Source organism: Anas platyrhynchos, chromosome 4 (assembly GCF_047663525.1).
Source record: "Anas platyrhynchos isolate ZD024472 breed Pekin duck chromosome 4, IASCAAS_PekinDuck_T2T, whole genome shotgun sequence".
Taxonomy (NCBI): Eukaryota; Metazoa; Chordata; class Aves; order Anseriformes; family Anatidae; genus Anas; species Anas platyrhynchos.
In genome coordinates this window covers 79394680-79417566 of record NC_092590.1, presented here as the reverse complement: position 1 = coordinate 79417566, position 22887 = coordinate 79394680, and the positions used below count along the sequence as shown (strand labels likewise).

The following is a 22887-nucleotide window of genomic DNA, read 5'->3' as shown; positions in this document are numbered from 1 at the left end:
GTCCCCCACGCGCGCGGGCGCTGAGCACCCCGGGGGGGTCCCCGGCTGCGGGACCCGGCCCGCGGTCCCGGGAGGCCCTGCCCGGAGCCGGGCCGCGGGCACGTCCCAGCCGTGCTCGCCCCCCGGGTGCTCCGCGCCCGTCACCGGGGCGCTGGGGCAGGCTCCGTGCCCGTGCCGCCGGCGGGGGCACCGCCAGGCCCGGCCCCGCGCTCCGCTCCTCCCCGCGCGCTCTCGTCTTTTTCCTCTTCCAATTTTCTGGATGATTAACTCTGCTGCTGTTTCCTGACAACCTCTGCTGTTGGTATTAATTTCTTTTAACTAGTGATTAATTACTCGCTGTCTCCCGTGCTCCTTCTCCCCGCCGCCCATTTGCATATTAATCAAATCCTACTTGATGGCCTGCCTACTGCCTCCCTGCCACGGCCCCTGCGACTCCCATCACCTGCAAATGACATTACAGGCGCTGCTCTCCTAACAGCGGGGCTGGGGGCCCACAGCAAACACAGCGTGGCCCCGCACCGGGGGCAGCAGGACCCCCCCGACCCTGCCCCTCACCAGGACCCCTGCTGATGGGAAGCCCGGGCACTGGGAGGCCCCAGCTGGGCGGTGGGAAGCACTGGGGGCTGCCTGGGCGCTGCCCCCACCTCACCCCAGGTGCTCAGAGCACCTCCCCATGCCCCTGGGACCCCCGGGCTCTTCTCCATGCCCCGACGTTCCCAGGGTTGGGGCCCAGTGCAGCTGGGCTGAGCAGGGAGATGGAGCCGTCCCCATCGCTGGTGTATTTGGGACACGTGGCCGAGGCTCTAAGGGACACGATTTAGTGACAGGCCGTGGTGAGTCGGGTTGGTGGTTGGACTCGGTTGAAGCTCATTTCCAGCCCAGGTGGATTTCATGAATTGGTGACTCCGCACTGCAGGGAGCAGCCTGGGCACGGAGCTGCCCTGTCCCTGCTGTGTGACAGCGCTGTGTCCCTGTGGCACCACCACCCCTCCTGCAGGACCCCACACTGCCCTGGGCAATTGCCCATCCCCTCTGTCCCTGCTGACCCTTGTCCTGTCCTCCCCGGCCACCACGGTGTCCCCACTCCTCCAGGGAGCACCCACACGGGACCGGGAGTACCCACGCAGCCCGGCCAGGGGGCAGCTGCAGTGGTGGGGCAGCAAGACTCAGGGAGGCAGTGACCAAAGCAGCAGCCCTGTGGGTGCTGGGCCACAGAGGATGTGGAGCTGTGCACCAGAGCCGCTCACCCCAGCTTGGTGAGCAGTGAAGGGCCCCTCGACCCCAGTGTGGTGAGCCAGCACCCCATGGCGAGGGCTGGGTGGGCAGCAGCTGCAGCAGCGCCCGGCTGGGAGCCCGCCCGACACTCGCTCCTCTCCCATGCAAAAGCCACCGAGCACAGCTCGCCTCTGTAAATCACATGAAACCCTCAGATGCCTCAAAGGGCAGCTCCATTAGAGATAATCCCGCTAAAAACCCACAGATGTTCGCTGGGAAACCAGCCTCCCTGTGTGCCGCGGGTGCTGCTGCAAAGTGAGCTTTAATGGAGCTCAGCAGCAGCCCCGAACGCTTCAAAGGCCGCGCGCGAGTCCCAGGCCATCAATCGCTGCCAGGGCCTGAAGGGACTGAGAGACAAAACACATCCACCGTGCCCTGCCTGGGAACGCGGCGCCCCCCGCCCCCGTGTTGGGTTTCCCCAGAGTCACACAGGGGGGCTGCGCAGGGGGGGCTGCGCTGCAGCACGGAGCGAGGCCGTGGCAGGCGACGGGGCAGGAGCTGGAGGAAAGCAGGGGCAGGAGCTGAAGGGGGGTGAGGTGTGACAGTGGCAGTGCCCCGGGGTTGGGGGACACAGACCCACAGCCCGGTTTGGGGGGAGCAGCTTTGCACTGATGTGAAGGGGGGGGCTGATGGGGTGCCAGGGACAGGCAGCAGGGCAGGAGAAGGAGCGGCACAGGCACATGTCTGGCTCTTGGTTTTATTAAGAAACCCAAAGCAGGTACAAATCCCTGAAGGCAGCATCTGCTGCTGTGGGGCAGGGCCCAGCCCTGCTGCGTGCAGGGCCCCTGGGCACAGGGAGCTCCGTGGGCAGCCCCCGGGGCAGCACGGGCCCTGGGCCCCAGAGCCCACAGGGCGGGGGGGCAAGCCCCCAAGGCACAGTTATGCCGGGTGGCAGGAGGTAGGGCCCTGGGCTGGGACCAAGCCCAGCACAAGGGAGCACCAGGACAGGGGCCGGGGCTGCTGCTGCAGAGGGAGAGAGGGGGTGGGCAGGGCCCCCCCAGCCCGCTGAGGCCCGGGGAAGGCACCCTGCAGGGTGCCCCCGGCTCCTCCCAGGGCTGGGGACCAGCTCCGAGCACTCAGCCAGGAGCTGCTGCTGCAGGATGGGGGGCACGAAGCAGCAGACTGGGGCTGAAACCAGAGCAGGGAGTGCCCAAACCCAGCTGTGCTCACTCCTTGGCTCCTGGGGGAAAACATCCCAAGAGGTCACAGCCCCGCGGCCACAGCCCTGCTGGGAGGGGTCCGTGCTCCTGCTGGCTCCCCAGGGCATGAGGCCGGGTGCCGCGGAGCGGGGTGGTGCTGGGGCTGCAGTCCGGTGGGGCCAGCCCCTGGATGGGGTCCCAGTGTACAGGGGGGCAGCGTCCCCCCACAGGGGGCCTGGCTCTGCTCCCCGTGAGCTGTCGAGGTTTGCTGGCTACAGGAGCCCCCCGGGGAGGGCACCCCCCTCGCAGCAGGCCTAGGGGCGCTGCCAGGGGCTCGGCGTGGCGTGGGAGGGGTGCTTGAGCTGCAGCACCAGCCGGCTCCCCTCCAGGTCAGCGTCCTGGCGAGGGAGAGACATCGGTGCTGCTGCAGCCCCGGTGGGCGCAGGGCCCAGGAGGGGCCGTGGGTCCCCCCGGCCCGGTGCTCACCAGCATGTCCTCGTAGGCTGCCTCTGCTGCTGCCTTCTGCTTGAAGTTGATGAAGGCACAGTGCTTGCCTGGGAGCATCCGGATGGATTGGATCTTCCCAAACCTGCGTGGTGGAGTCTCAGGAGCCTGCCCCGCGGACAGCCCGCACCAACGCTCCCCACGGGGAAGGCAAAACACAGCAGGGATGGGGCCGGGATGTGCCAGCGCAGCGCAGGGCTCGCTCCCACAGGGCAGGAGCATGGGGAGCAGGGGCCCAAGTGAGTCGGTCCCGCAGGACAGGACGGGCAGGGGGCTGGCGGGGCACCGTGGGGGCAGGGTCCTGGCCCCAGGATGGTGACACGGAGCAGGGCAGGCACAGGGAGAAACGCTCACCGGCTGAAGCAGTCCCGCAGCACCTTCTCGGTGATCCTGGAGGTGATGTTCCCAACCCACAGCGGGTAGCAGTCCCTGCCAAACCGCACCACCATCACCGGCACCGCCTCCCCCCTGCCCACGCCTGGAGGGCTCCCCAGCACCCCAGCTCCGTGGCAGCACCATGCTTCACCCGGCCCTCCCGCTGCCCCCAGTAAGCGCCAGGCACCTTCCCTGGGGTCCCAGGCTGCAGTCCCCGCCAGCCCCATCTGCCTCCCCAGCCCCTTGGCCCTACCTGGCAGGATGATGCGGAGGCAGCTGCTGCTGCTGCTGCTGCTGCTGCTGCTGCTTGGTGCTCGCTGCAGCTGTGGCCCGGGCCTGGCTTTTCGAGTGGCTCCTCGATTTCACCACGGTCACAAAGCCACTCATGTCGGTGTCGCTGCAGCTCCCGTTCACCCACTCCTCTGGTGAGAGGCACCCGGGGCTCAGCACATTGAGGGCTGGGGGCCAGCCCAGCCCCTGCAGCCCCCATTCCCATCCACCTCCACCGCACCCAGGGCCCCCCCAGCACCATCCCTGAGGCAGAACTGCTGCTGGAGCAGAGCCCCTTACCGGGCAGGGGTGGCTCCCCATCTTCCAGCAGGGACAGCACGGGGACACCCCCGGGGCCGCCAGCTGTGTGGGCGCTGCTCTGCTGCGGAGGGGAGAGGGGTCAGCACCGTGGGCTGGTGCTGGGGCCAGCAGCACGGCAGGGCCGGGGCTCACCTGCAGCAGCACCCGGCAGGCCTGCAGCTGGGCGGCTGCGTCAGGGTGGGCTCCATCCAGCTGCAGCAGCTCCTCAAAGGTCCTAACGGCCTCGGCGTAGCGCTGGGACCAAGCGGGGAGAGGGGCTGAGCTCCTGTCCGCAGGGACACGCTGCCTCCGCCCCCCTGCAGGGCTCCGCCAAGCACCTGCAGCCCCCTGCCCACCCCGGTACCTTCAGCCCCCGCAGGGCTTTGCCCTTGCGGAAGAAGCCTTTGGGCCAGTTGGGCTGGAGGCTGAGGGACATCTGCGCATCCCTCAGGGCCTCCTCGTATTGCTGGAGCTTCTCGTAGCAGTACGAGCGGTTCCCGAAGAGCCTGGGGGCAGAGCAGGGCCATGACTGCAGGCTCTGGGCACGCCAGCCGGGACCCGGAGCTCGGTGCCCCCGCAGCGCCCAGCCCCGTGCTCACCGGTGCTCCCTGGGGTTCAGCCTCATGGCCTCGGTGAAGGCCCGCACTGCCTCCTCGTAGTAGCCCTTCTGGGCGGCCTCGTTGCCGTGGCCTGCAGGGAGAGCATCGCCCGCTGCCAACCCTCGAGGGAGCCGGGCAGCCCAGCGGGGGGAGCAGAGCGGTGTCCCGGCACGCGGCGGGGACACGTGTGTCTGCTGGGGACGGGCAGGGCCGCAGAGGGGAGGTGGCAGCGGCTTCGCCTTCACCCCATCACGTGGGAAAGGAGCCTCGAGACAGCCCGGTGCCACGCAGACCCACAGCCAGTGAGAAGCACGAGGGTGCACACCCAGAGCAACCCTCCTGGGGCAAAGCTGCCCGCAGAGCCCGGACAAAGCAGGGCAGAGCTGCCACGTGCCCACCCTCTGGCTCTCGCTGTCCGGGGAGGCCCAAGGCACTGACCTGCAAGCATCAGGCTCTGCTCCACCACGCTTGTGTCCAGGGGCACAGGCTCAGGCACCTGGGGGGCAGCCAAGCACGGCAGCGGGGGCTCAGGTGCCTGTGGGGCAGCCAAGCATGGCAGCGGGGGTGAGGGCTCCTGCCCCAGCACGGGGGCTGAGGCAGACGGCCCAGGAGAGCTGCCTGTCCCCGCTGTGCCCCAGCTCGTGGGGGGCACCCACACCCCCGCCAGCACAATGCAGACAGCTCCAAAGAGCTGGGAGAGGCCAAGGAGGAGCTGCCACGGCTCCCAGCCTACAGCACCAGGGTAGGCACTGTCCCTGTCACCACCCAGGCAGACAGCACGGCCCTGGGACCTGTGTGCTGCGCCAGCCCCTTGGCAAATGGGGGCTCCCTCTGCCCACGCACGGTCCCAGCTCTAATTCAGGAGCTGGGCCAGCCGCAGGCTGTGAAGAGAGGCCAGGGCGAGTCAGTGCCGAGGGTACTCACGGCTCCCACGTGTCCGTTACCAGGTTCCTGCAGCTGCCGTCAGGGTGCTCAGGAGGCCCCAGCCCAAAGGAGCTCTGGACACCCTCCGAGCACCAGGAATGCTGGTGCCCAGCCCTGGGACCAGCAGCAGCAGCACCGCTGCCCACAGCTGCCCTGGCTCCCCCTCCCTTCCCAGGAACTGCCCAGGGAACTCCCCTGCCCGAGGCCCCTTGTGGGCAGGGGTCCTGCAGAGACGCCCCAGCCCCCCGGCAGCGTGCTCCTGCCTGCACGGCCCCTCTGGGATCGTGGGACCCAACTCACTGTCTCCTGCGGCCCCTTGTCGGGCTCTACAGCACTGGGTTGGGTCGGTTTCTCCTTCTCAGGCACTTGCAGCTTCACGCCTGCTTTCTGCCGAGCTTTGAAGACAAAGGTGCAGCTCAAATCCAGCTCGTCCTAGAAGATAAGAGGGGTCAGGGCTGTGCACGGCAGGCAGCAGTCAGGGAGCGCAGCAGGCACCGCGCGGGGCTGACCCTGGCTGGCAGGCAGCACAGCCCACGGCCGCAGCACCTCACCTCTACCGCCTCCACGCCACCACCCTGGTCCCCCGCTCCCTCCTCCGCATCATCCCCGAGGCTCTGAGAGGGGCTGGGGGCTGAGCAGCCCTTCTCCTCCTCGGCACCACCAGCCTCGCTGGGAGCAGCGCCGTTCAGAGACGAGGCATTCTGCAGAGAGAGAACGGGAGTGGGAGGGCAGCTGCAGGCAGGGCTGTGCCCCCGGCAGCTCTCGCAGCCCCAGCTCTGCACGTCCCGAGGTCTGTGGGAGCCCTCGGAGGCGCCGCACGGAGGCTGCCGGAGAGCCCAGCACCACGGCCCAGGATGAGCAGGGAATGAGGCTGCTAGGGGGAGAGAAAGGTGCAGGGCCGCTCACCGACTCAGCCTCCTGCTTGCTTTTTAGCTCTTGTTTTAACTTTTCCTGCTTCTTCCTGTCCTTCTGCTTCTGAAGAGCAGAGATAAAGCCACGAGTTGGCAGCAGCCCAAAGCGGCACAAACCCAGAGCTGACCCGTGGCACAGCTCTGCACAGGGTGCTGCGGGCAAGGAGCGTAAACAAGCACCAGCCTCTGGGAGACGCCTCCCCCCGGGGCTATCAGCAGGGCTCAGGCGGTGGAGACCTTGATCCAGGCAGGCCGTGAGAACCCCGCAGCAGCACACACCCACTCACCTTCTTCTTCAATTTCTTTTTCTCCGCTTTCTTCTTTATTCGCTCCTCCTCTGCCACCAGCTCCTTCGCGTTCTTCTCTGCTTCCTGGGGGCAGGGGGGTGGCAGTGACCAAACGTGAGCCCCCCGACACCGTGCCCCAGCCAGGACAGGGCTGGGAGGTGCAGGCAGCGGCGCCTCGGCTGCCCCCACGCGTGGTGGGAGCTGCTGCAGGGCTGACGGGGACACCGTGGAGCTGCAGGGATTCGGGAGGGGATTGCAGGCAGGAAGCTGCAGCAGCTGCAGCTCACACAGGAGCTAAGACACAGCTCAGCCGCAACAAGCCTGAGCCCAAAGGGGCCATCGGGGCAGTCGGGCAGAGCCGGAGCCAACGCGGGGATCGCAGGAGCGGCTGCCAGAGCTGAGCCTTGCTGCAGCCAGGAAGCAAAGGGACCAGCGGGCACAGCATGGCAGGGACGGGTCACGCTGGCAGCGGGGGCACCTCGGGGAGGGGGAGCAGCGCGTGTGGCCGAGGGCACTCACCTCCGCTGTGACCTGGTGCCTCCAGGACGGGTTCAGGCCGTGCACGCCCAGGTTCAGAAAGTTGGGAACGGGGTACGCAGGCAGCGGAGCCCCGCGCAGGACGGGGTTGTTGGTGCCGTGCAAGTGGAAGGCCGGGCTGCCGTAGCCCCGGGCGCAGCCCATCCACTCCTCATCCTCCTCCTCCTCCTCCTCCTCTTCCTCGCTGGACTCCGGCTGGCTGGGGCAGGAGAGGCCCTGGCCTGTGCAGGGCAAGGGGCTGCCCACAGCTCCCCGCGGCCGTGCCCCCCGCAGCCCCGGTATGAGCGGCCCCATCCCGCCTCCCTCTCCACCCCCCCCACCGGTACCGAAGCAGCAGCAAACGGCCCCGCGGGCGGGGGAGCTGCCGGCTGCTGAAGGCCAGGCTCCGATAACGGGAGCGGTGCTGCGGGGGGGGGAGCCCAGCCCCGGCACGGGACGGGACGGGAGGGGAGGGGATGGGAGGGGACGGATCCCTCCCCCGTGTCTGGCGGGGGGTGGCAGCCGCTGCCCACTCCTCCAGCGCTTCGCCCCGGTGCCGGGGTTCGCCGGGCACCGCCGGGACAGACCGGGGGGCAGCAGAGCACCGGGACGCTCCCAGCCCCCCCCCACCCCTGTGGTCCCAGGGGCCGAGCCCCCCCCGCCCTCACCTGGCAGCGGCTCCGCGGGGCCTCGTCCCGGCGCCGTGCGGTGCAGCGGGGGGCAGGCAGCCTGCGGGCGGGACGGGAGGTGCCGCGGCCGCCCCGCACACACCGGGGGCGCTGCCCCGGGGTTCCCGGTGCCCCCCCCCGACCCCCCCTACCTGCACCTGCCGCATCCTCCTCTCAGCCTCGGCGGCACCGCGCAGGAAGTGCAGGGGGCACGGGGGCACTGCGGGGGGGGGGGGCAGCGCTCAGCCGGCGGCGGAACCGAAACCGAAACGCGGCGGGGACGGGAGGGGGGGGGGGGGGCGGACCCGGCCCTGCCCCTCCCCGCCCCCGTGCCCCCGCCGCGCCCCCCCCCAGCCCCGTACCGCCGCTCCAGCCGCCGGCACCGAGCACGCAGCCCCAGGGGCAGGCGACGAGGGGGGCCCCGGGCCCCGTCCCGCCCGCGCCCCGCATGGCCCGGCCCGGCCCGGCCCCGCCGCTCCCGGTGCCCGCCGCCGGACCGCGGAAGCTCCCGCTGGGCGCGGGCCGGAAGCGGGGCGCGGGCGGGGCGTGAGGCCGGGGCCGCCATGTCGGGTGCGGGCAGGACGGCGGCCCGCAGGGCTCAAGCGGCAGCTCCCGGCCTTGGGGGGGGGGGGATCTCCGCGGGGTCCCGCGGCCCCCGGGGGTCGCACCGTGGGCGCCGCCGCCCCTCCCGGGACACCGCCGTGCCCCCCACAGCCCTGCGGGTAGGCGGGGCCGGGCGCTGTGTGCCGGCTGTCCCTGCCCGGATTAGCGGGGCTCAGGGGCGCTAAGCTCATTTCCTGCCGGCGGCGGCCGCCCGTGCCCGGAGCCGTGCCCGGAGCCGTGCCCAGCATGCAGGACGGACGGCCCGGGAGGAGCTGCGGGCAGGTGAGGCCCCGCGGGGACCGGGCGGCCGGGCCGGGGCGCGCAGCTCTGCCCATGGCGCCCGGCCCCGGTCCCTGCCGGCTGCGGGGGCGTCAGTTGGGGAACGGCCGGGGGGGCTGGGGGGGCTCTGGGGCAGGGCCGTGCCGGGGCCGGGCCCGAGCTGCCGGGGGGGAGGCGGCTCCGTGCTGCGGCCCGGCCCGGCCCTGAGGTCGCGGCCTGGCGGCGGCCCCGGGCCCGGCCCCGCTTTCGGCGTCTCCTTGGCAACGCCGCCCGCCCGCGGGGCGTCACGTGGCCCCGCCCCGGGAGGGGGCGTGGCTTCCCGGCTCGGCGGGCGCCGATTGGCGGCGAGGGGGGGGCGGGGAGGCGGGGCGCGCGCCGGAGGCCCCGCCCCCTGCTGAGCGCCCCCCGCCCGCAGCTGCCGCCCGCGGCCCACCCCGCGCCGCTCCCGGTGCCCGTCCCGGTGCCCCCCCCGCCGGCCCTGCCCGCGCTGCCCCCGCTGCTGCCGCCGCTGCTGCCGCCGCTGCCCGCCCCGCCCGCGGAGCCAGGTGAGCGCCGCCGCCCCGCGTCCTCCCTGCCCCGCGCCCGGCTCGGTGCCGCTCCCGGTGCCGCTCCCGGTGCCGGTGCCAGCCCCGGTGCCGGTCCCGTCCCCGCAGGCGGCGGTTCCCGGGGCGGCCTGGCCCGCTCGCTGCGCAAGGCGGAGGCCATGCTGCGGAGCTGCGTGGGGCCCGGGCTGCGGCGCCTGCTGCCCCCCCCCCCGACCGCCCCGGACGCCCCGGACGAGGCCGCGGAGGAGCGCCCCGAGGAGCTGGCGGGGCTGGAGCGGAGCCTGGCGGGGCTGCGCCGCGCCTTCCGCGCCTGGGAGGACCCCCGCACCGAGACCTTCCGCGGCCACGTGCGGCACGAGCCCGCCGACGCCTTCTCCTTCCACCCGCTGCACCCGCGCGTGGCCGAGCGCGGCGCCACCCTGCAGGCGCTGCTGCAGCACCGACACCTCCTGCGCCTGGCCCGCGAGTACTGCCGCCGCCTGCACGCCGCCTCCGCCTTCCTCCGACGGCTGCTGGCAGGGTCAGCCCGGCCGCTGCGGGGGCTGTGCGAGGAGCTGCGGGCGCACGCCGGGCACTGGAGCGCGCTGCAGCGGCGGATGCGCGGCGAGGCCGGGCTGCGGCCGCTGCTGCTGCGGCGCCACGAGGCGGTGGCGCACATGCGGAGGGCGCTGGGGCTGCTGGCGCTGCAGGCGGCACGGCTGCTGGAGCTGCGGCTCGAGGAGGAGCTGCGGGGCTTGGCGAGGGTCGCACCCCCGGGTGCCCCCCCGGCGCTGCTCGCCGACGTCTTCCAAGGGCTGGAGATCTACAACCGCGTGCTGGGCGACCTGGACCCCGAGCTGGGCTCCGTCCCGGGCTGTGCGGCAAAGGGGCTGCCCCGCGCCTTCCCCCTGCACCGGGTGCTGGCGCTGCTGGCGGCTGAGCGCGGCCGGCTGGCGGCCAAGCGGCTCGGGCAGCTCCTGCAGCACGGGGCGGGGGGCGCCGCGCTTTGGCCTCCGGCTGGTTGCTCCGTCACAGCGCAGGACGTGGGGCTTTCGGGCCGGGGAGTGCTGTGGAACCTCCCCGAGGAGCTGCGGGCGCTGTGCGTGGAGGACAAGGAGCTCGTTGGCCCCATCCTGGAGGTGCTGGTGGCCTCCGCTGACAGCCTCTGGCGCCACGTGCTCAGCGAGGCGGGGAGCCCCCTGCCCCCATGCACGGCCCCGCGGCCGGGCTCCCCGGGCTGGAAGTCGGTGCGCTGGCTGGACGCGTCCCACGCGGCAGCGGCCGAGGCCCTGTACGCCCGGTACCTCCCCCTCTTCTGGGACGCCACCAGCGCCGTGCTGGGCCTGCGCCTGGAGCTGCTGGACCTCAGGGCAGGATGGACCCCCGGCAGCACGCGGGAGCTGCACCAGGCACTCACCCAGGGTCCCTGCGGAGTGGCCGCCTCCGGGAGACCCCCAGCCCTGCACCGGGGGCTAAGGGTCCTGCAGGGCGTCCCTCAGCGCTGTCCCCCTGCAGCCTGCGTCCCCCCGGAGTGCCAGGAGGAGCTGGAGCGGCTCTGCCTGCGCCTGCTGTGCCAGGGAGTCCTGCGCACCTGGGAGCGAGGTACGGGCTGCGGGGTGGCTGGGGGGGCCCTGCCTGGTGCCCAGCACCGCTCACCCCGTGTCCCCCTCGCAGATTTCACCCGGGCGCTGGGCTCGGGGCTGTGTGACCGGTGCTCAGCGGTGCCGGGGCCGTCGGGGGGAGCGGCGCAGAGCGGCACCGCCCGGCTCCTGCAGCAGCTCTACCCAGCCCTGGCCTTCGCCCTGCGGCACCTGCCGCCCACACCGGAGGGTGAGTGGCACCTTGTGGTCTGGGGACAGGGACAGTCCCTCTGCTGGCCCTGCTGTGCCGAGCTCCTGCCAGGTGCGGTGTCACCGCAGCCACCACAACGTCCCCACCGCCCTGTCTGCCCCCAGGCAGCCCCCCCGGCTCGCCCTGCCTGCGCCTGCAGCTGCTGGGCCGGTGCCTGGCCACGGTGCAGGCCTCCTGCTCCTGGCTGATGGGCAAGGCCTTCCAGTTCCTGGCGTCCTGGTCCCTCCACCAGTTCCTGCTCGTCACCCAGGGAGACCTGCAGGTGAGGGCAGGGCCGGGGTGGGGGCACAGGGGGCTCAGCCCCACTGCAGGGCTGGGGACAGGATTTGGGTCACTCCTCTTCCCTCTGCCGCCTGCAGCTGCTGAAGGCCGAGACGGACGCGCTGGTGCTGCTGGTGGGTGCAGCCTTCCCGGAGCCCGGGGACAGCCTCCAGCACCTCGCACCCCACCAGCGGCTCCGGTGCCACCAGGAGCTGTGGCTGTGCCAGCAGATCCGCTCCGTGGCTGCCAGCATCCAGGTAGGGCTGAGCACTGCCAGCGGCTCCTGTGCCACTGCCACAGCCCCGGGTGCCAGCAGCCACCACGCACCGAGCCGTGCGGTGTGTCAGAGAGGTCCCGCAGCGGGGAGGGGGGTGGTTTGGCACGGCAAGGTGCCGGGCTGCACAGCCCCAGCTCCCCTCGCTCTGCTCCCCAGCAATTTGCAGGGGACGTGCTGAGGATGTTCTCCACCGACTGCAAGCGGATGTCGGCCGAGATCTTTGACCAGACCATGCCGCTGGGCAAGCACTGGCGGGTCAGCCTCCGAGCCGGTGGGTGGCAGGCACCCTGAGACCCCCCCATCCCGTGCAGGGCCGCGGGGCTGACCGGGTCCCCATCCCCACAGAGCTGCCCAGCTCCCCCAGCGAGTACGCAGCGGCAGCGGTGCAGACGGTGCTGGGCCAGGTCCTGCAGGGGGCCCAGCTGCTGCCCCGCGACTCCCAGGTGCCCACCCTGGCCCGGGTGACGACGGCCTTCGTGGAGGCCTGGCTGGATCACATCCTGGCTCGGAAGATCAAGTTCAGGTGAGGGGGCGGCAGGGCCGGGGCCGGGCAGGGGCAGGGGTTGGGGGCGCCCAGGCTGAGGCGCGGTGCACAGCCTGCAGGGCGCCCTGCAGCTGCAGCAGGACTTCGCGCTGGTGCGGGACCTGGTGCAGTCGGAGCACTACGGGCTGGCACCCGAGACCCGGCAGTCGCTGCTGTCCCTGCGCGTCTTCCAGCAGATGGACAGCGCCATCCTCTGCCTGCTGCAGCAGCCCAGCGGCAAGGCATACCTGGCCTCACAGCCCTGGCCCTCCCTGCGCCAGTGCTGTGAGTGGGGACGGGGACGGGGATGGGGATGGGATGGGGAGGGAATGGGGATGGGATGGGGATGGGGAGGGAATGGGGATGGGGATGGGATGGGGATGGGATGGGGATGGGATGGGGATGGGATGGGGAGGGAATGGGGATGGGGATGGGGATGGGGAGGGAATGGGGATGGGGATGGTAAGGGGGATGGGGATGGGATGGGGATGGGGATGGGATGGGATGGGGATGGGATGGGGATATGGGATGGGATGGGGATGGGGTGGGGATGGGATGGGGATGGGGATGGGGATGGGATGGGGATGGGGATGGGGATGGGATGGGGATGGAGCCCTCATCACCAGCCTGCAGCTCCCGCGGTGCCTGGTTCAGGCTCCTCACCCCTCCCGGTGTTGGGGAGCTCAGGATGGGGGGCACAGGGCAGGACCCGTCCCCCCTGTGACCCCCTCTCCTCTCCCCATCCAGGCTCCAACAACGGTGCCCACACACAGGAGCTGGGTGCGAGCAGCCTGCACAGCCTGGAGACCCTGGAGGCGCCGGGGGCCGCGGCGGGGCCCCCCCCGGCCTCCCCCAGCACCGAGGCTCCCGGCCGGCCGCGCGCCCCCCCGGAGTCGTACCTGGCGGGCAGCCAGCAGCAGTGGCTGTCGCTGCGGCTGCGCGGGACCCGGCGCTGGCGTGTGCCCGGCCTGCCCTGCATGGCCAAGAGCCCCGAGGGCTGAGCAGCAATAAAGTGCCCGCGGGGCAGAGCCGGGCTCCGGGCCTCTGTCCCCTTCCCCGTGGGGGGGGGTCCCGTGGGAGCACCCGGGGGGGGGGGGGGGGGCAGCCCCTGCCCTGGCTGTGGGATCCTCCCCGTGCCCGTGGGGGTGTCCGATGGGGACACCCGGTGTGTGCTGAGCCCGGCCCCGGCCCCGGTCCCGCTGTGCCCGAGGGGCTCCCCCAAGCCCCGTGCGGCTCTGGCCGTGCTCGCCCGGTGCTGCCCGGGGCCGGTGCGGGGTGTGGGGGGGTTCCCCAGGAGGGGGTCGGGGTCCGCACCGCGCCGCTGCCCACCCCCGGGATCCCTCCGTGCCCCCGCGTCTCGTCTCTTTCTCCTCTCTCCCCCCCCGCCTTGGTGCCGCCGTGCCCGGTGCCGGGGGCTCCCGGCCCCCCGGTGCTCCCCGCGCCCGGTGCCGGCGGGACTACGGCTCCCATCATGCCGCCGCCGCCGCCGCCGGCCCCGGTCACTTCCTCCGCGCGGCGGGGCGGGGCGGGGTCGGGCCGAGCCCAGCGCCCCTTCCCCGTCCCGGTCCCCGTCCCCATCCCGGTCCCGGTCCCGGTCCCGGTCCCCGTCCCGGTGCCGCCTCGGGCCCGGCCCCGCCGCGATGTCCGCCGCCAGCGCGGCCGAGCTGGGCGCCGCCGACCGCGCCCCCTTCGCCACGGCAAGTACCGGGACCGAGACCGGCACCGGCACCGGCACCGGGACCGGGACCGGACCGGGGCGGGGCGGGGCGGGGGCGCCGGGTCCCGGCGGGGCGCGCGGTGACGGTGCCGGTGCTGCGCAGGGCCCGTGCCCGGCGGGCGCCGAGGAGGACGGGGCCGAGGAGCTGGCGGGGGCCGGGGGGGCGCTGCCCTGGGCCCCCCGCGAGAAGCAGCTGCACGAGGCGCGCCTCAAGGCCAAGGCCAAGCGGCGGCTGCGGCGCGCCTCGTCCCGGGACTCGGCCCGAGAGTCGCTGTCCGAGGGCGCCGAGCCCGGCCCCGAGCCCGGCAGCCCCAAGGGCAGGGCCCACGACCGCAAGTCCCGCATGGGCAAGGGCCGCGGGCTGCCCAAGAAAGGTGAGGGGCGGGCTGGGACCCCCGGGGGGCTGGGGACCCCCCGCCACGTCCCCTTGGGGCTGGGGATCCCGCACAGCCCTGTCCCCCCCCATGGGGCTGGGATTCCCCCTCTGTTTCCTTCCAGGGCTGGGACCCCCACGCGGCCCTTTCACCCCCCCCAATGAGGCTGGGACCCCCCCCCTTCCATTTCCCCCGGGGCTGGGACCCCCACACAGCCCTGTCACCCCCCCATGGGGCTGGGACACCCCCCTGCATCCTCCCTGCCCCGCAATGCCCCATCACCTCCCCACAAGCTTTCCCCCTCCTCCCTCCCCACCCCCCAAGGGGCACGGCTCCCTCCCAGCCCCCCCGGCTGGCCCTGCTGGTAGCCCCCCCCCGGGTGGTCTCAGTGCCCCCCGTGGCTGAGCCCTACCTGTGCCCGGTGCAGGGGGTGCCGGGGGCAAGGGCGTGTGGGGTGCCCCCGGCGTGGTGTACGGCTACCAGGAGCCCGACGCCCGCGACCCCAACTACGACGAGGTGGCTCAGGTACAGCCCCGGCCCCCTCCCTGAGCCCCTGCCTGGGGCAGCCCCCACTGCGGGCGGCCGACTGGGACCCCAGGGGTAGCCACGTCCGTCCGTCCCCGCAGGGGGACACGGTGTATGCCACCGTGGTGCCCGAGCTGGAGGAGGACGAGCTGGAGAAGAACGTGCAGCCCATGGTGCTGGAGTACTTTGAGCACGGGGACACCAGCGAGGTCATGGTGCGTCGGGGCAGGGGGAGAGGGGACCCTTGGTGAGGGGGACGGGGCCAGCTGGTGCGGGGCAGGGTCCCGGGAGGGGAAGGGTCCCTTGGAGCGAGGAGGGGGGTCCCTTGCTGGTGGAAGCCCTTTGGAAGGGGCAGGGTCCCTTGGGGAGGGGACGGGGTGCCTCGGCGATGGGGAGGGGAGATGCAGGGGTCAGGCTGGTGTGGGGCAGGGTCCGGGGAGGGGCAGGGTCTGGGGGGTGTGCGTGGGGTCAGCATTAACGTGCTGGGTGCAGGCGCTGCTGCGGGGGCTGAACCTGGGCAGCCAGAAGCACGCGGTGCCCTCGCTGGCGGTGGCGCTGGCGCTGGAGGGCAAGGCCAGCCACCGCGAGCTGACATCCCGCCTGCTGTCCGACCTGGTGGGCCGCGTGGTGAGCCCCGAGGACATCGCCTGGGCCTTCGACAAGATGCTGCAGGACCTGCCCGACCTCATCCTCGACACCCCCGAGGCCCCCCAGGTGTCAGCGGGCGCGGGGACGCGGCCATGCCGGGGCTGCCGAGGGGAGGTGGCTGTGCCGGGATGGGGGGGCGGCGGTGCCAGGGGGTGCCGGGGGGGAACGTGGCCACGCTGGCGGTGGGCCACGCGCTGACACCGTGCCCCCAGATGCTGGGGCAGTTCATCGCCCGGGCGGTGGCCGACCACGCGCTGCCCCTGGATTTCCTGGAGCGCTACAAGGGGCGCGTGGACTGCGAGCACGCCAGGTAAGCGCCGCCCCGGCCCCCGCTGCCCGCCCCGCGCCCGGCCCTCACCCCGTCCTCCGCAGGGCCGCCCTCGACCGCGCCGCCGTCCTGCTGCGCATCAAGCGCGACGTCAACCGGCTCGACAACGTCTGGGGCGTGGGGGGCGGCCAGCGCCCCGTCAAGCACCTGGTCAAGGAGGTCAGCGCGCGGCCGGCCCCGCGTGCATCCCGCTCCGCGTCCCCCGGTCCTGCCCGTGCCCCCTCCCTGCGGATGTCCCCGCGCTTCGTCCCCTCAGCCCTGCCCATGGCTCCAGACGTGCCCTGCGTATCCCCCGCCGCACCCCTCTGGACCTGCACGCCCCCGTGGCATCCACTGCTCGTGTCCCCGCGTCTGTTCTGCCACACCAGCAGCACCCCCAGCTGTCCCAGTGCCACCCCCACATCAGGACCCCGTTCCCAGCCGTCCCCACATAAATCCCCTGCTGTGTCCCCACTGTCCCCACCACAGCCGTCTCTGTCCCCAGATGAACCTGCTGCTGCGGGAGTACCTGCTCTCCGGGGAGGTGTCGGAGGCCGAGCGCTGCCTGCGGGCGCTGGAGGTGCCGCACTTCCACCACGAGCTGGTGTACGAGGTGAGGGGCTGGGGGGGCTGGGGGTGCCGGGGGGGCTCCACGGCCCTGCTTGACGCCCGCTGCCCGCAGGCGGTGGTGATGGTGCTGGAGGGCTCCGGGGACGCGCCGGTGACGATGATGGTGACGCTGCTGAAGGTGCTGTGGGAGACGGGGCTGGTGACGCTGGACCAGATGAACCGGGTGAGCGTGGAGGCAACCATCGGGGGGGCCGGGGGGTGCGGGGCGGGGGTCCCGGGGCTGACACCTGCAGTGTCCCCGCGGCCCCAGGGCTTCCAGCGGGTGTACGCGGAGCTGGGGGACATCAGCCTGGACGTGCCCCTGGCGCACGGGCTCCTGGAGCGGCTGGTGGAGCTCTGCTTCCAGCGCGGCATCATCACCAGGGCGCTGCGCGACGCCTGCCCCGCCAGGTACGGGGACACGGGGGGGGCGGGGGGGTGGGGGGCGGCGGGGCCTTCATCCCCTCACCCCCTCCTCATCCTCATCCTCCTCCGCAGGGGACGGAAGCGCTTCGTCAGCGAGGGCGACGGGGGCCAGGTCAAGCAGTGAGCACCGGGCACGGCCCCCCCGGGCACCGAGGGCCCCCCCCGCGGCTCCCCCGGGAACGGACCCGGACCCGGACCCCGCGGCGGAGCTGGGGCCGCCGGTGCGGGCGGGGCGGGCGCGGGCACAATAAAAGCGGCTTCCAGGGACGAGCGCGTCTGCGTCTGCGGCTCCGGCCCCGCCGCTACCGGGGGCGCCTCGGTCGCGCCCCCCCCCCGAGCAGCGGCCCCCGGAGGCGCCGGCAGAGGGCGCTGCCCCCCCCCCGGGGCTCTGCGCCCCCCCCCTCCCGACCGGTGACGCGCGGCGATGGCGGCGGAGCGGCGGCGGCGGGGAGCGGAGGGGCCGCGGGAGGCGCGGGGGCGGCCCCGGGAGCGGGATCGGGAGCGGGGCGCGGCGCGGGGGGCGCGGGGCGGGCGGGCGGCGCTGGGGCTGGCGGCGGCGCTGGCGCTGGGGCTGGGGCTGGCGGCGGCGGCGGCGGCGCTGGGGCAGTGGGGCCGGTGGCGAGCGGCCGCCCGCGCCGCCAGCCCGCACCCCGCGCCCCCCGCGCTGCCCCCCGGTGCCACCGGGCCCCGCGCCGCGCCCCGCCGCTTCTGGGGCTCCTACCGGCCACACGTCTACTTCGGCATGAAGACCCGCAGCCCCCGCGCCGTCGTCACCGGTACGCGGCGGGGAGGGGGGAATATGGGGAGGGGGTTGGGGGTCGGCACCGGGGGACCGGGGAGCGGGGAGCGGCAGCCCGCTGAGCGCCCCCCGCCCCGCGCCCCCAGGGCTGATGTGGCTGCAGCAGCGGGAGGCGGGGGGCGGCCTGCGGCACACGTGCGAGCAGGGTGACGGGCTGGCGAGCTACGGCTGGCTGCGGCACGACGGCGACAACTTCGGGGTGCAGGAGCTGCGTGACCGGGGGCTGCTGCTGCGCACAGAGTTCGTCAAACGGCACGGCGGGGAGCACGGCGGGGACTGGAGCTGGCGCGTCACCGCCCGGCCAGAGGTGGGTGCTGCCGCCCGCGACCCCCCTGGACATCGGCGTCCCCAGGAGGGGAACGCAGGCGGCTCTGGGACCCCCTGATCCAGACATGTCCCCTCTCCCGCAGGGCGCGGGCAGCCTGGCCTCCCTCGTCTCCCTCTTCTTCTACGTGGCCACGGACGGGCAGGGGACGCTGCAGCCGCACGTGGAGGACCGGACGCGGCTGGGCGCCGTGAGCGGGACGTCCGAGGAGCTGGGGGACTTCAGGATCACCTTCCTCAGGCCCACCTCGGAGAGCGGGGAGGGCTCCACGTACAGCAGGTGCCTCGCGGCGTCCGCGCCCCCCCTTGTCCCCGGGGTGCCGCCAGGCGCTGACTTCTCTGTGCTTGCAGCTTCCACTACCTGGACGCGTGGAGCCCGGGGCTGCACCGCCTCACCGACGTGGTGCGGAGCAGCCTGAGCGACCGCTTCGTCTTCTCCCCTCCGGGGGGGCCCCGGCAGCGCTTCCTGGCCGTGGACACCTTCCGCGGGCTGCCGGGAGTGGCGGAGGCCCCGCGCAGCCACCTGCTGCTGCACCAGGTGACGCTGCGGCTGCCGGCCCGCGTGGAGGTGACCTTCGAGTCGGGCAGCGTGCGGGACCGGCGCGGGCCGCTGGCGGGGCCGGCGCTGACGGCGGAGCTGGCGCGGCACGAGGCCGCCTTCGAGCGGCGCTTCGAGGAGACCTTCGGCCTGGAGCGCAAGGGCTTCCCGCCCGCCCAGCGCCGCTTCGCCCAGGCCGCCCTCAGCAACATGCTGGGCGGGATGGGCTACTTCCACGGGCGCTCCCTGGTGCAGTCCCCGCTGCACGAGCGCCCCGTGCCCTACCCCGAGACCTCCCTGTTCACCGCCGTGCCCTCCCGCTCCTTCTTCCCCCGCGGCTTCCTCTGGGACGAGGGCTTCCACCAGCTGCTGCTGGCGCGCTGGGACCCCGAGCTGAGCCGCGAGGTGATCGCGCACTGGTTCGACCTGATGAACGCGGAGGGCTGGATCCCGCGGGAGCAGATCCTGGGCGAGGAGGCGCTGGCCAAGGTGCCCCCCGAGTTCGTGGTGCAGCACAGCGAGACCGCCAACCCCCCCACGCTCTTCCTGGCGCTGCAGCAGCTGCTGGGGACGGCCCCGCTGCCCTACCTGCGCCGCCTCTTCCCCCGCCTGCGCGCCTGGTACGAGTGGTACAACAGCACCCAGGCCGGGCCCCTGCCCTACACCTTCCGCTGGCGCGGCCGCGACACCGACCCCGAGCGCTTCCTCAACCCCAAGACGCTGGCGTCGGGGCTGGACGATTACCCCCGCGCCTCGCACCCCTCGGCGGACGAGCGGCACCTCGACCTGCGCTGCTGGATGGCGCTGGCCTCCCAGGTGCTGGCCGAGGCGGCCGAGCGGCTGGGGGAGCCGGCGGAGCCCTACCGGCACATGCAGCGGGCGCTGAGCGACAGCGAGCTGCTGGAGCGCCTGCACTGGGCCGAGGAGCTGGGCGCCTTCGCCGACTACGGCAACCACAGCCGGGCGGTGGGGCTGCGGCGCGAGGCGGGGCGGGCGGCCCCCGGGCGGCCCCCCCCGGAACCCCGGCTGGTGCGCGTGGTGCGCGAGGCGCCTCGGCCCCGCTTCGTGGGGGCTCTGGGCTACGTCAGCCTCTTCCCGCTGCTGCTGCAGCTGCTGCCCCCCGACTCGCCGCGCCTGGCCCCGCTGCTGGCCGCCATGCGCAGCGAGAAGCAGCTCTGGACGCCCTTTGGGCTGCGCTCGCTCGCCCGCGACAGCCCCCTGTACATGCAGCGCAACACGGAGCACGACCCCCCGTACTGGCGGGGCTCCGTCTGGGTCAACATCAACTACCTGGCGCTGCGGGCGCTGCACGCCTACGGCAGCCTCCCGGGGCCGCACCGGGAGCGGGCGGCGGAGCTGTACCGAGAGCTGCGGCACAACCTCGTGGCCAACCTGTACCGGCAGTACGCTGACAGCGGCTACCTCTGGGAGCACTACAGCGACAGCAGCGGCGCGGGGCAGGGCTCCCACCCCTTCACCGGCTGGTCGGCGCTGGTGGTGCTGGTGATGGCCGAGGACTACTAGGGCAGGGCGCAACGGGGGGCCCGGCTTTCTCAGGGGCAGGTGGAGGCGCCCCGGATCTGGGGTCGAGTCCTCCACCGACAATAAACCTCAGCCGTGACGAGCCTCGGTGCCTGTGTCAGGGATGGGTGCGGGGGGCCGGGTGAGCAGCACTGCTGCCCCCACACCTCCTGGGCTCCAGCTGTCCTGGTCCTCCCCTGCTGCGAGGAGGGGGGCAGCATCGCCTCGCTGCTGTGTCCCTGCCCATGGGGAAAGATTTGGGGACGGGGGGGGTGTCACAGCTCAGCCCCAGCTCCACAGCACCCTGCGCTCCCCCAGGCCCCCAGAGGAAGGCGGCGGGGCCATAATTCCACATCTCTTTAATGATGAGGGGACGCTACTCGGGCCCCGCACACAGGCCTGCAGGCTGCGGCGGGGCGGAGCCGCCCCCCCCGGCCGGGGCCCGGCTCCCTGGAAGCAGTTCAGAGGGGACAGCGGGGGGCACGGCGGCGCCGTGGCGGGGCCATCCCGGGGGCTCCGCGGTGAGAGTCCACAGCCCGGGGATGGCGGCAGAGCCTGCGGGGCCGCAGCGGGGAGCGGAGGCGGGGGAAGGCGGCCCTGCCGCACCCGGGGCCCTCTGAGCAGGGGCGGTTTCGGCACCGCGGTGCCCCCAGCCCGGCTGCTCCAAGGCGGGGAGCGGCGGCGCGAGCCGTGGTGGCGGGGAGAGGCGCGGGTGGCACCGGGCCGGCCCCGCGGGCAGGGGGATGGTGGCGGCGGCGCGGCGGGAGAGGCGGCAGGGCCGGGCCGGGCCCCTCAGACGGGCAGGGTGGGAGCGCCCGGCTCCCCGCCGCCCCCCTCGGCCGGGACGCTGCGCCGGGCCGGGGGTGGCGCGGGGCCGGCCTTGCCCAGCAGGCGCACGGCCTCACCCTCGCTCTCCTCGCCGCCCTCCTCCTCCTGGCAGCGCCCCACCTCGATGCCCGAGTCGCCGGTCAGGCGCCGGTGCCGGTAGTGCTCGCCGCCCTCCTCCTCCTCCGGGGCCGCGCCACCCTCCTCCTCCTCGCCTTCCTCGATGTCCGAGCAGCGGTGGCAGTCGGCCTCGAAGAAGTCCACGTTGGAGGAGAAGAGGGCGTGCTTGTGCGGGGCCGTGCGGGCGGGCAGCTCCTCGGGCAGCTCCCAGCTGGCGCCGGTGCCGGTGCTGCTGGTGCCGCCCTCCTCGCTGGGCGTGCTGGCCCGGCTGCGCTCCGTCTCGTCCGTCACCTGCACCGACAGCGAGGTGCTGCTGGGGGACGTCACGCAGCTCGACTCGCAGGAGCAGCTGGTGTAGTTCTCCGAGCTGGGCGAGAGCGTGAGGCTGCTGGAGCCCAGGCGGCTGCGCGGCCCGCTCAGCTGGGCCAGGATGGCGCTGTAGGGCGGCGGCGGCGTGCTGGGCCGGTGGGCCACCTCCTCGTAGGCAGGCAGCTTGAAGGAAGCCAGCATCCCTGCGGGGGGCACGGGGTGAGCACGGCAACGGGAGCCCCCAACAGCACCCCCCTCTGCAGGGCGCAGCCACCCCAAACCACCGCGGCCCCGTCTGCCCCCAGGGGGTTCCTCGGGACTGGGACGAGCACGGAGCCGAGCGCGGGGCCCCGGGGACGCGCGGGGGCAGCGGCACTCACTGAGATCCATCATGGAGGTGGGGTAGTTGCAGGCACCGTGGTAGGCGATGAGGTTGATCTCCCGCTGCCGCTGCTGCTGCTGCAGGCGCAGCTTGGCCCGGCGGTGCCGGTAGGCACAGCAGCAACTGAAGAGGATGAGGATGGTCCAGAGCAGCCAGAACCCTGCGGAGGCAGAGCGCGGTGACCATCCCGTCCCGTCCCGTCCTGCCGCCCCCACCTGCCCCGCGCCCAGCCCCCCCGCAGCCCCGCCGCACTCACACCACAGCTCGTAGTAGTAGGTGCAGCAGCCGGTCTCTCCGCAGCAGTGCCCGGTCTCACACACGTAGGGCTGGTTGTTCACCCCCGGGCAGTACTCCCGGGCCTGCGGGGGGCAGCGGCACCGTCACGGGAGGGGGGCACGGAGCCGGGATGGGCCCCGACACCGCTGCTGGGCACCGGGACCGGACCGGGGGGGGGCTGGGATGGAACGGGACCGGGGAAGACGGGATGGGACGGGACCGGGCGGGACGGGAAAGGATGGGGCCGGGCAGGACAGGACCGGACAGGCCAGGACAGGACCGGTCGGAACGGAACGGGACGGGACGGGACCGGGTGGGACGGAACCGGGGAAGACAGGATGGGACGCGACCGGACGGGGCCGGACGGGACGGGAAGGGAAAGGACGGGACCGGACGGGGCCGGGCAGGGCGGAACTGAACGGAACCGGACGGGACGGGACCGGACAGGCCAGGACGGGCCCGGTCGGAACGGAACGGGACGGGACGGGAAAGGACGGAGCTGAACGGGCCGGGCCCGGCCGCTGCCGCCCCGCCGGTGCCGGTGCCGCCGGTACCTGCTGGTGCTGCCGGCCCAGCAGCGCGGCCCAGGCCCCCTCGGCGCCGCCGCTCCCGGGCCGCTCCATGGCGCCGCCTACAGCCCGCCGCGGCCCCGCGCCGGCTCCTCCCGCTCGGCCGCCCCGGCCCCCGCCGCCCGCAGCAGCAGCCGCTGTCCCCCCGCCGCCGCCGCCGCCCCCATGGCGGCCGCCGGGGCCGCCGCCGCCGCCCGGGCCGCAGCCGCCGCCGCCGCCATCGCTCCCGGGCCCGAGGTCCCGCCCCCCCCGCGGTGGCCGCGGCCAATCGGGCGCCGCCTCGCCGCCGCCGGCCAATCGGCGCCGCCGCCGCCGCCCTGCCCCAGCCAATCGGGTGCCGTCTGCCCGCTCCTCACGCCCAACAACAGAGACAAAGGGACCGAGCCCCGCCCCCGCGGGGAGTGGCGGCGGAGGCAGCCAATCGGAGGCCGAGCACCACCTCCCCGGCCGCGACGGACGTCGCTGCTGCCCAATGGGAGTCTCGTCCTCCGTAGCAGCGCATGATGGACGGCCATCGCCACCAATGGCGAGC

At 73.6% G+C, this 22887-nt stretch overlaps 5 protein-coding genes across 8 annotated transcripts; 3 read left to right on the top strand and 2 right to left on the bottom strand.

The window, feature by feature from the left end:
• Nucleotides 1-1958: 1958 nt before the first annotated feature.
• Nucleotides 1959-8355, bottom strand: TTC31 (tetratricopeptide repeat domain 31). 3 transcript variants are annotated; one of them, XM_038178881.2, is made up of 17 exons: nucleotides 8131-8355; nucleotides 7921-7988; nucleotides 7769-7829; nucleotides 7104-7342; nucleotides 6585-6668; nucleotides 6293-6361; nucleotides 5938-6087; nucleotides 5687-5818; nucleotides 4901-4997; nucleotides 4463-4553; nucleotides 4228-4369; nucleotides 4017-4118; nucleotides 3864-3945; nucleotides 3547-3715; nucleotides 3273-3347; nucleotides 2901-3003; nucleotides 1959-2812 (listed from the first exon to the last, which is right to left on the bottom strand). In XM_038178881.2, the coding sequence occupies exons 1-17, from the start codon at nucleotides 8216-8218 to the stop codon at nucleotides 2729-2731; spliced, it is 1836 nt and encodes a 611-aa protein (XP_038034809.2). In that variant the 5' UTR covers nucleotides 8219-8355; the 3' UTR covers nucleotides 1959-2728. The 3 variants fall into 3 exon arrangements, with proteins under 3 accessions (XP_038034809.2, XP_071894089.1, XP_071894090.1); XM_072037988.1 differs by having other exon boundaries at nucleotides 3864-3942; XM_072037989.1 differs by lacking the exon at nucleotides 8131-8355 and having other exon boundaries at nucleotides 7104-7320; nucleotides 7921-7978.
• Nucleotides 8356-8494: 139 nt separating this feature from the next.
• CCDC142 (coiled-coil domain containing 142) lies at nucleotides 8495-13114 on the top strand. 2 transcript variants are annotated; one of them, XM_038178872.2, is made up of 10 exons: nucleotides 8495-8653; nucleotides 9066-9195; nucleotides 9304-10776; nucleotides 10849-11004; nucleotides 11130-11287; nucleotides 11385-11543; nucleotides 11720-11834; nucleotides 11909-12086; nucleotides 12179-12371; nucleotides 12834-13114. In XM_038178872.2, the coding sequence occupies exons 1-10, from the start codon at nucleotides 8618-8620 to the stop codon at nucleotides 13095-13097; spliced, it is 2862 nt and encodes a 953-aa protein (XP_038034800.1). In that variant the 5' UTR covers nucleotides 8495-8617; the 3' UTR covers nucleotides 13098-13114. The 2 variants fall into 2 exon arrangements, with proteins under 2 accessions (XP_038034800.1, XP_038034799.1); XM_038178871.2 differs by having other exon boundaries at nucleotides 12160-12371.
• Nucleotides 13115-13601: 487 nt separating this feature from the next.
• Nucleotides 13602-16959, top strand: LOC119716777 (programmed cell death protein 4). Its single transcript, XM_072037990.1, has 11 exons — nucleotides 13602-13783; nucleotides 13907-14177; nucleotides 14605-14702; nucleotides 14804-14917; nucleotides 15195-15416; nucleotides 15563-15660; nucleotides 15723-15837; nucleotides 16163-16270; nucleotides 16340-16450; nucleotides 16538-16677; nucleotides 16765-16959. Exons 1-11 carry the CDS (start codon nucleotides 13727-13729, stop codon nucleotides 16814-16816), a joined length of 1386 nt encoding a protein of 461 aa, XP_071894091.1. The 5' UTR covers nucleotides 13602-13726; the 3' UTR covers nucleotides 16817-16959.
• Nucleotides 16960-17125: 166 nt separating this feature from the next.
• MOGS (mannosyl-oligosaccharide glucosidase) lies at nucleotides 17126-19977 on the top strand. The gene is made up of 4 exons (XM_038178873.2): nucleotides 17126-17468; nucleotides 17578-17798; nucleotides 17902-18095; nucleotides 18167-19977. The coding sequence occupies exons 1-4, from the start codon at nucleotides 17435-17437 to the stop codon at nucleotides 19875-19877; spliced, it is 2160 nt and encodes a 719-aa protein (XP_038034801.2). The 5' UTR covers nucleotides 17126-17434; the 3' UTR covers nucleotides 19878-19977.
• Nucleotides 19978-20216: 239 nt separating this feature from the next.
• Nucleotides 20217-22586, bottom strand: WBP1 (WW domain binding protein 1). The gene is made up of 4 exons (XM_038178883.2): nucleotides 22341-22586; nucleotides 21767-21869; nucleotides 21509-21670; nucleotides 20217-21331 (listed from the first exon to the last, which is right to left on the bottom strand). The coding sequence occupies exons 1-4, from the start codon at nucleotides 22407-22409 to the stop codon at nucleotides 20667-20669; spliced, it is 999 nt and encodes a 332-aa protein (XP_038034811.2). The 5' UTR covers nucleotides 22410-22586; the 3' UTR covers nucleotides 20217-20666.
• Nucleotides 22587-22887: the final 301 nt, after the last annotated feature.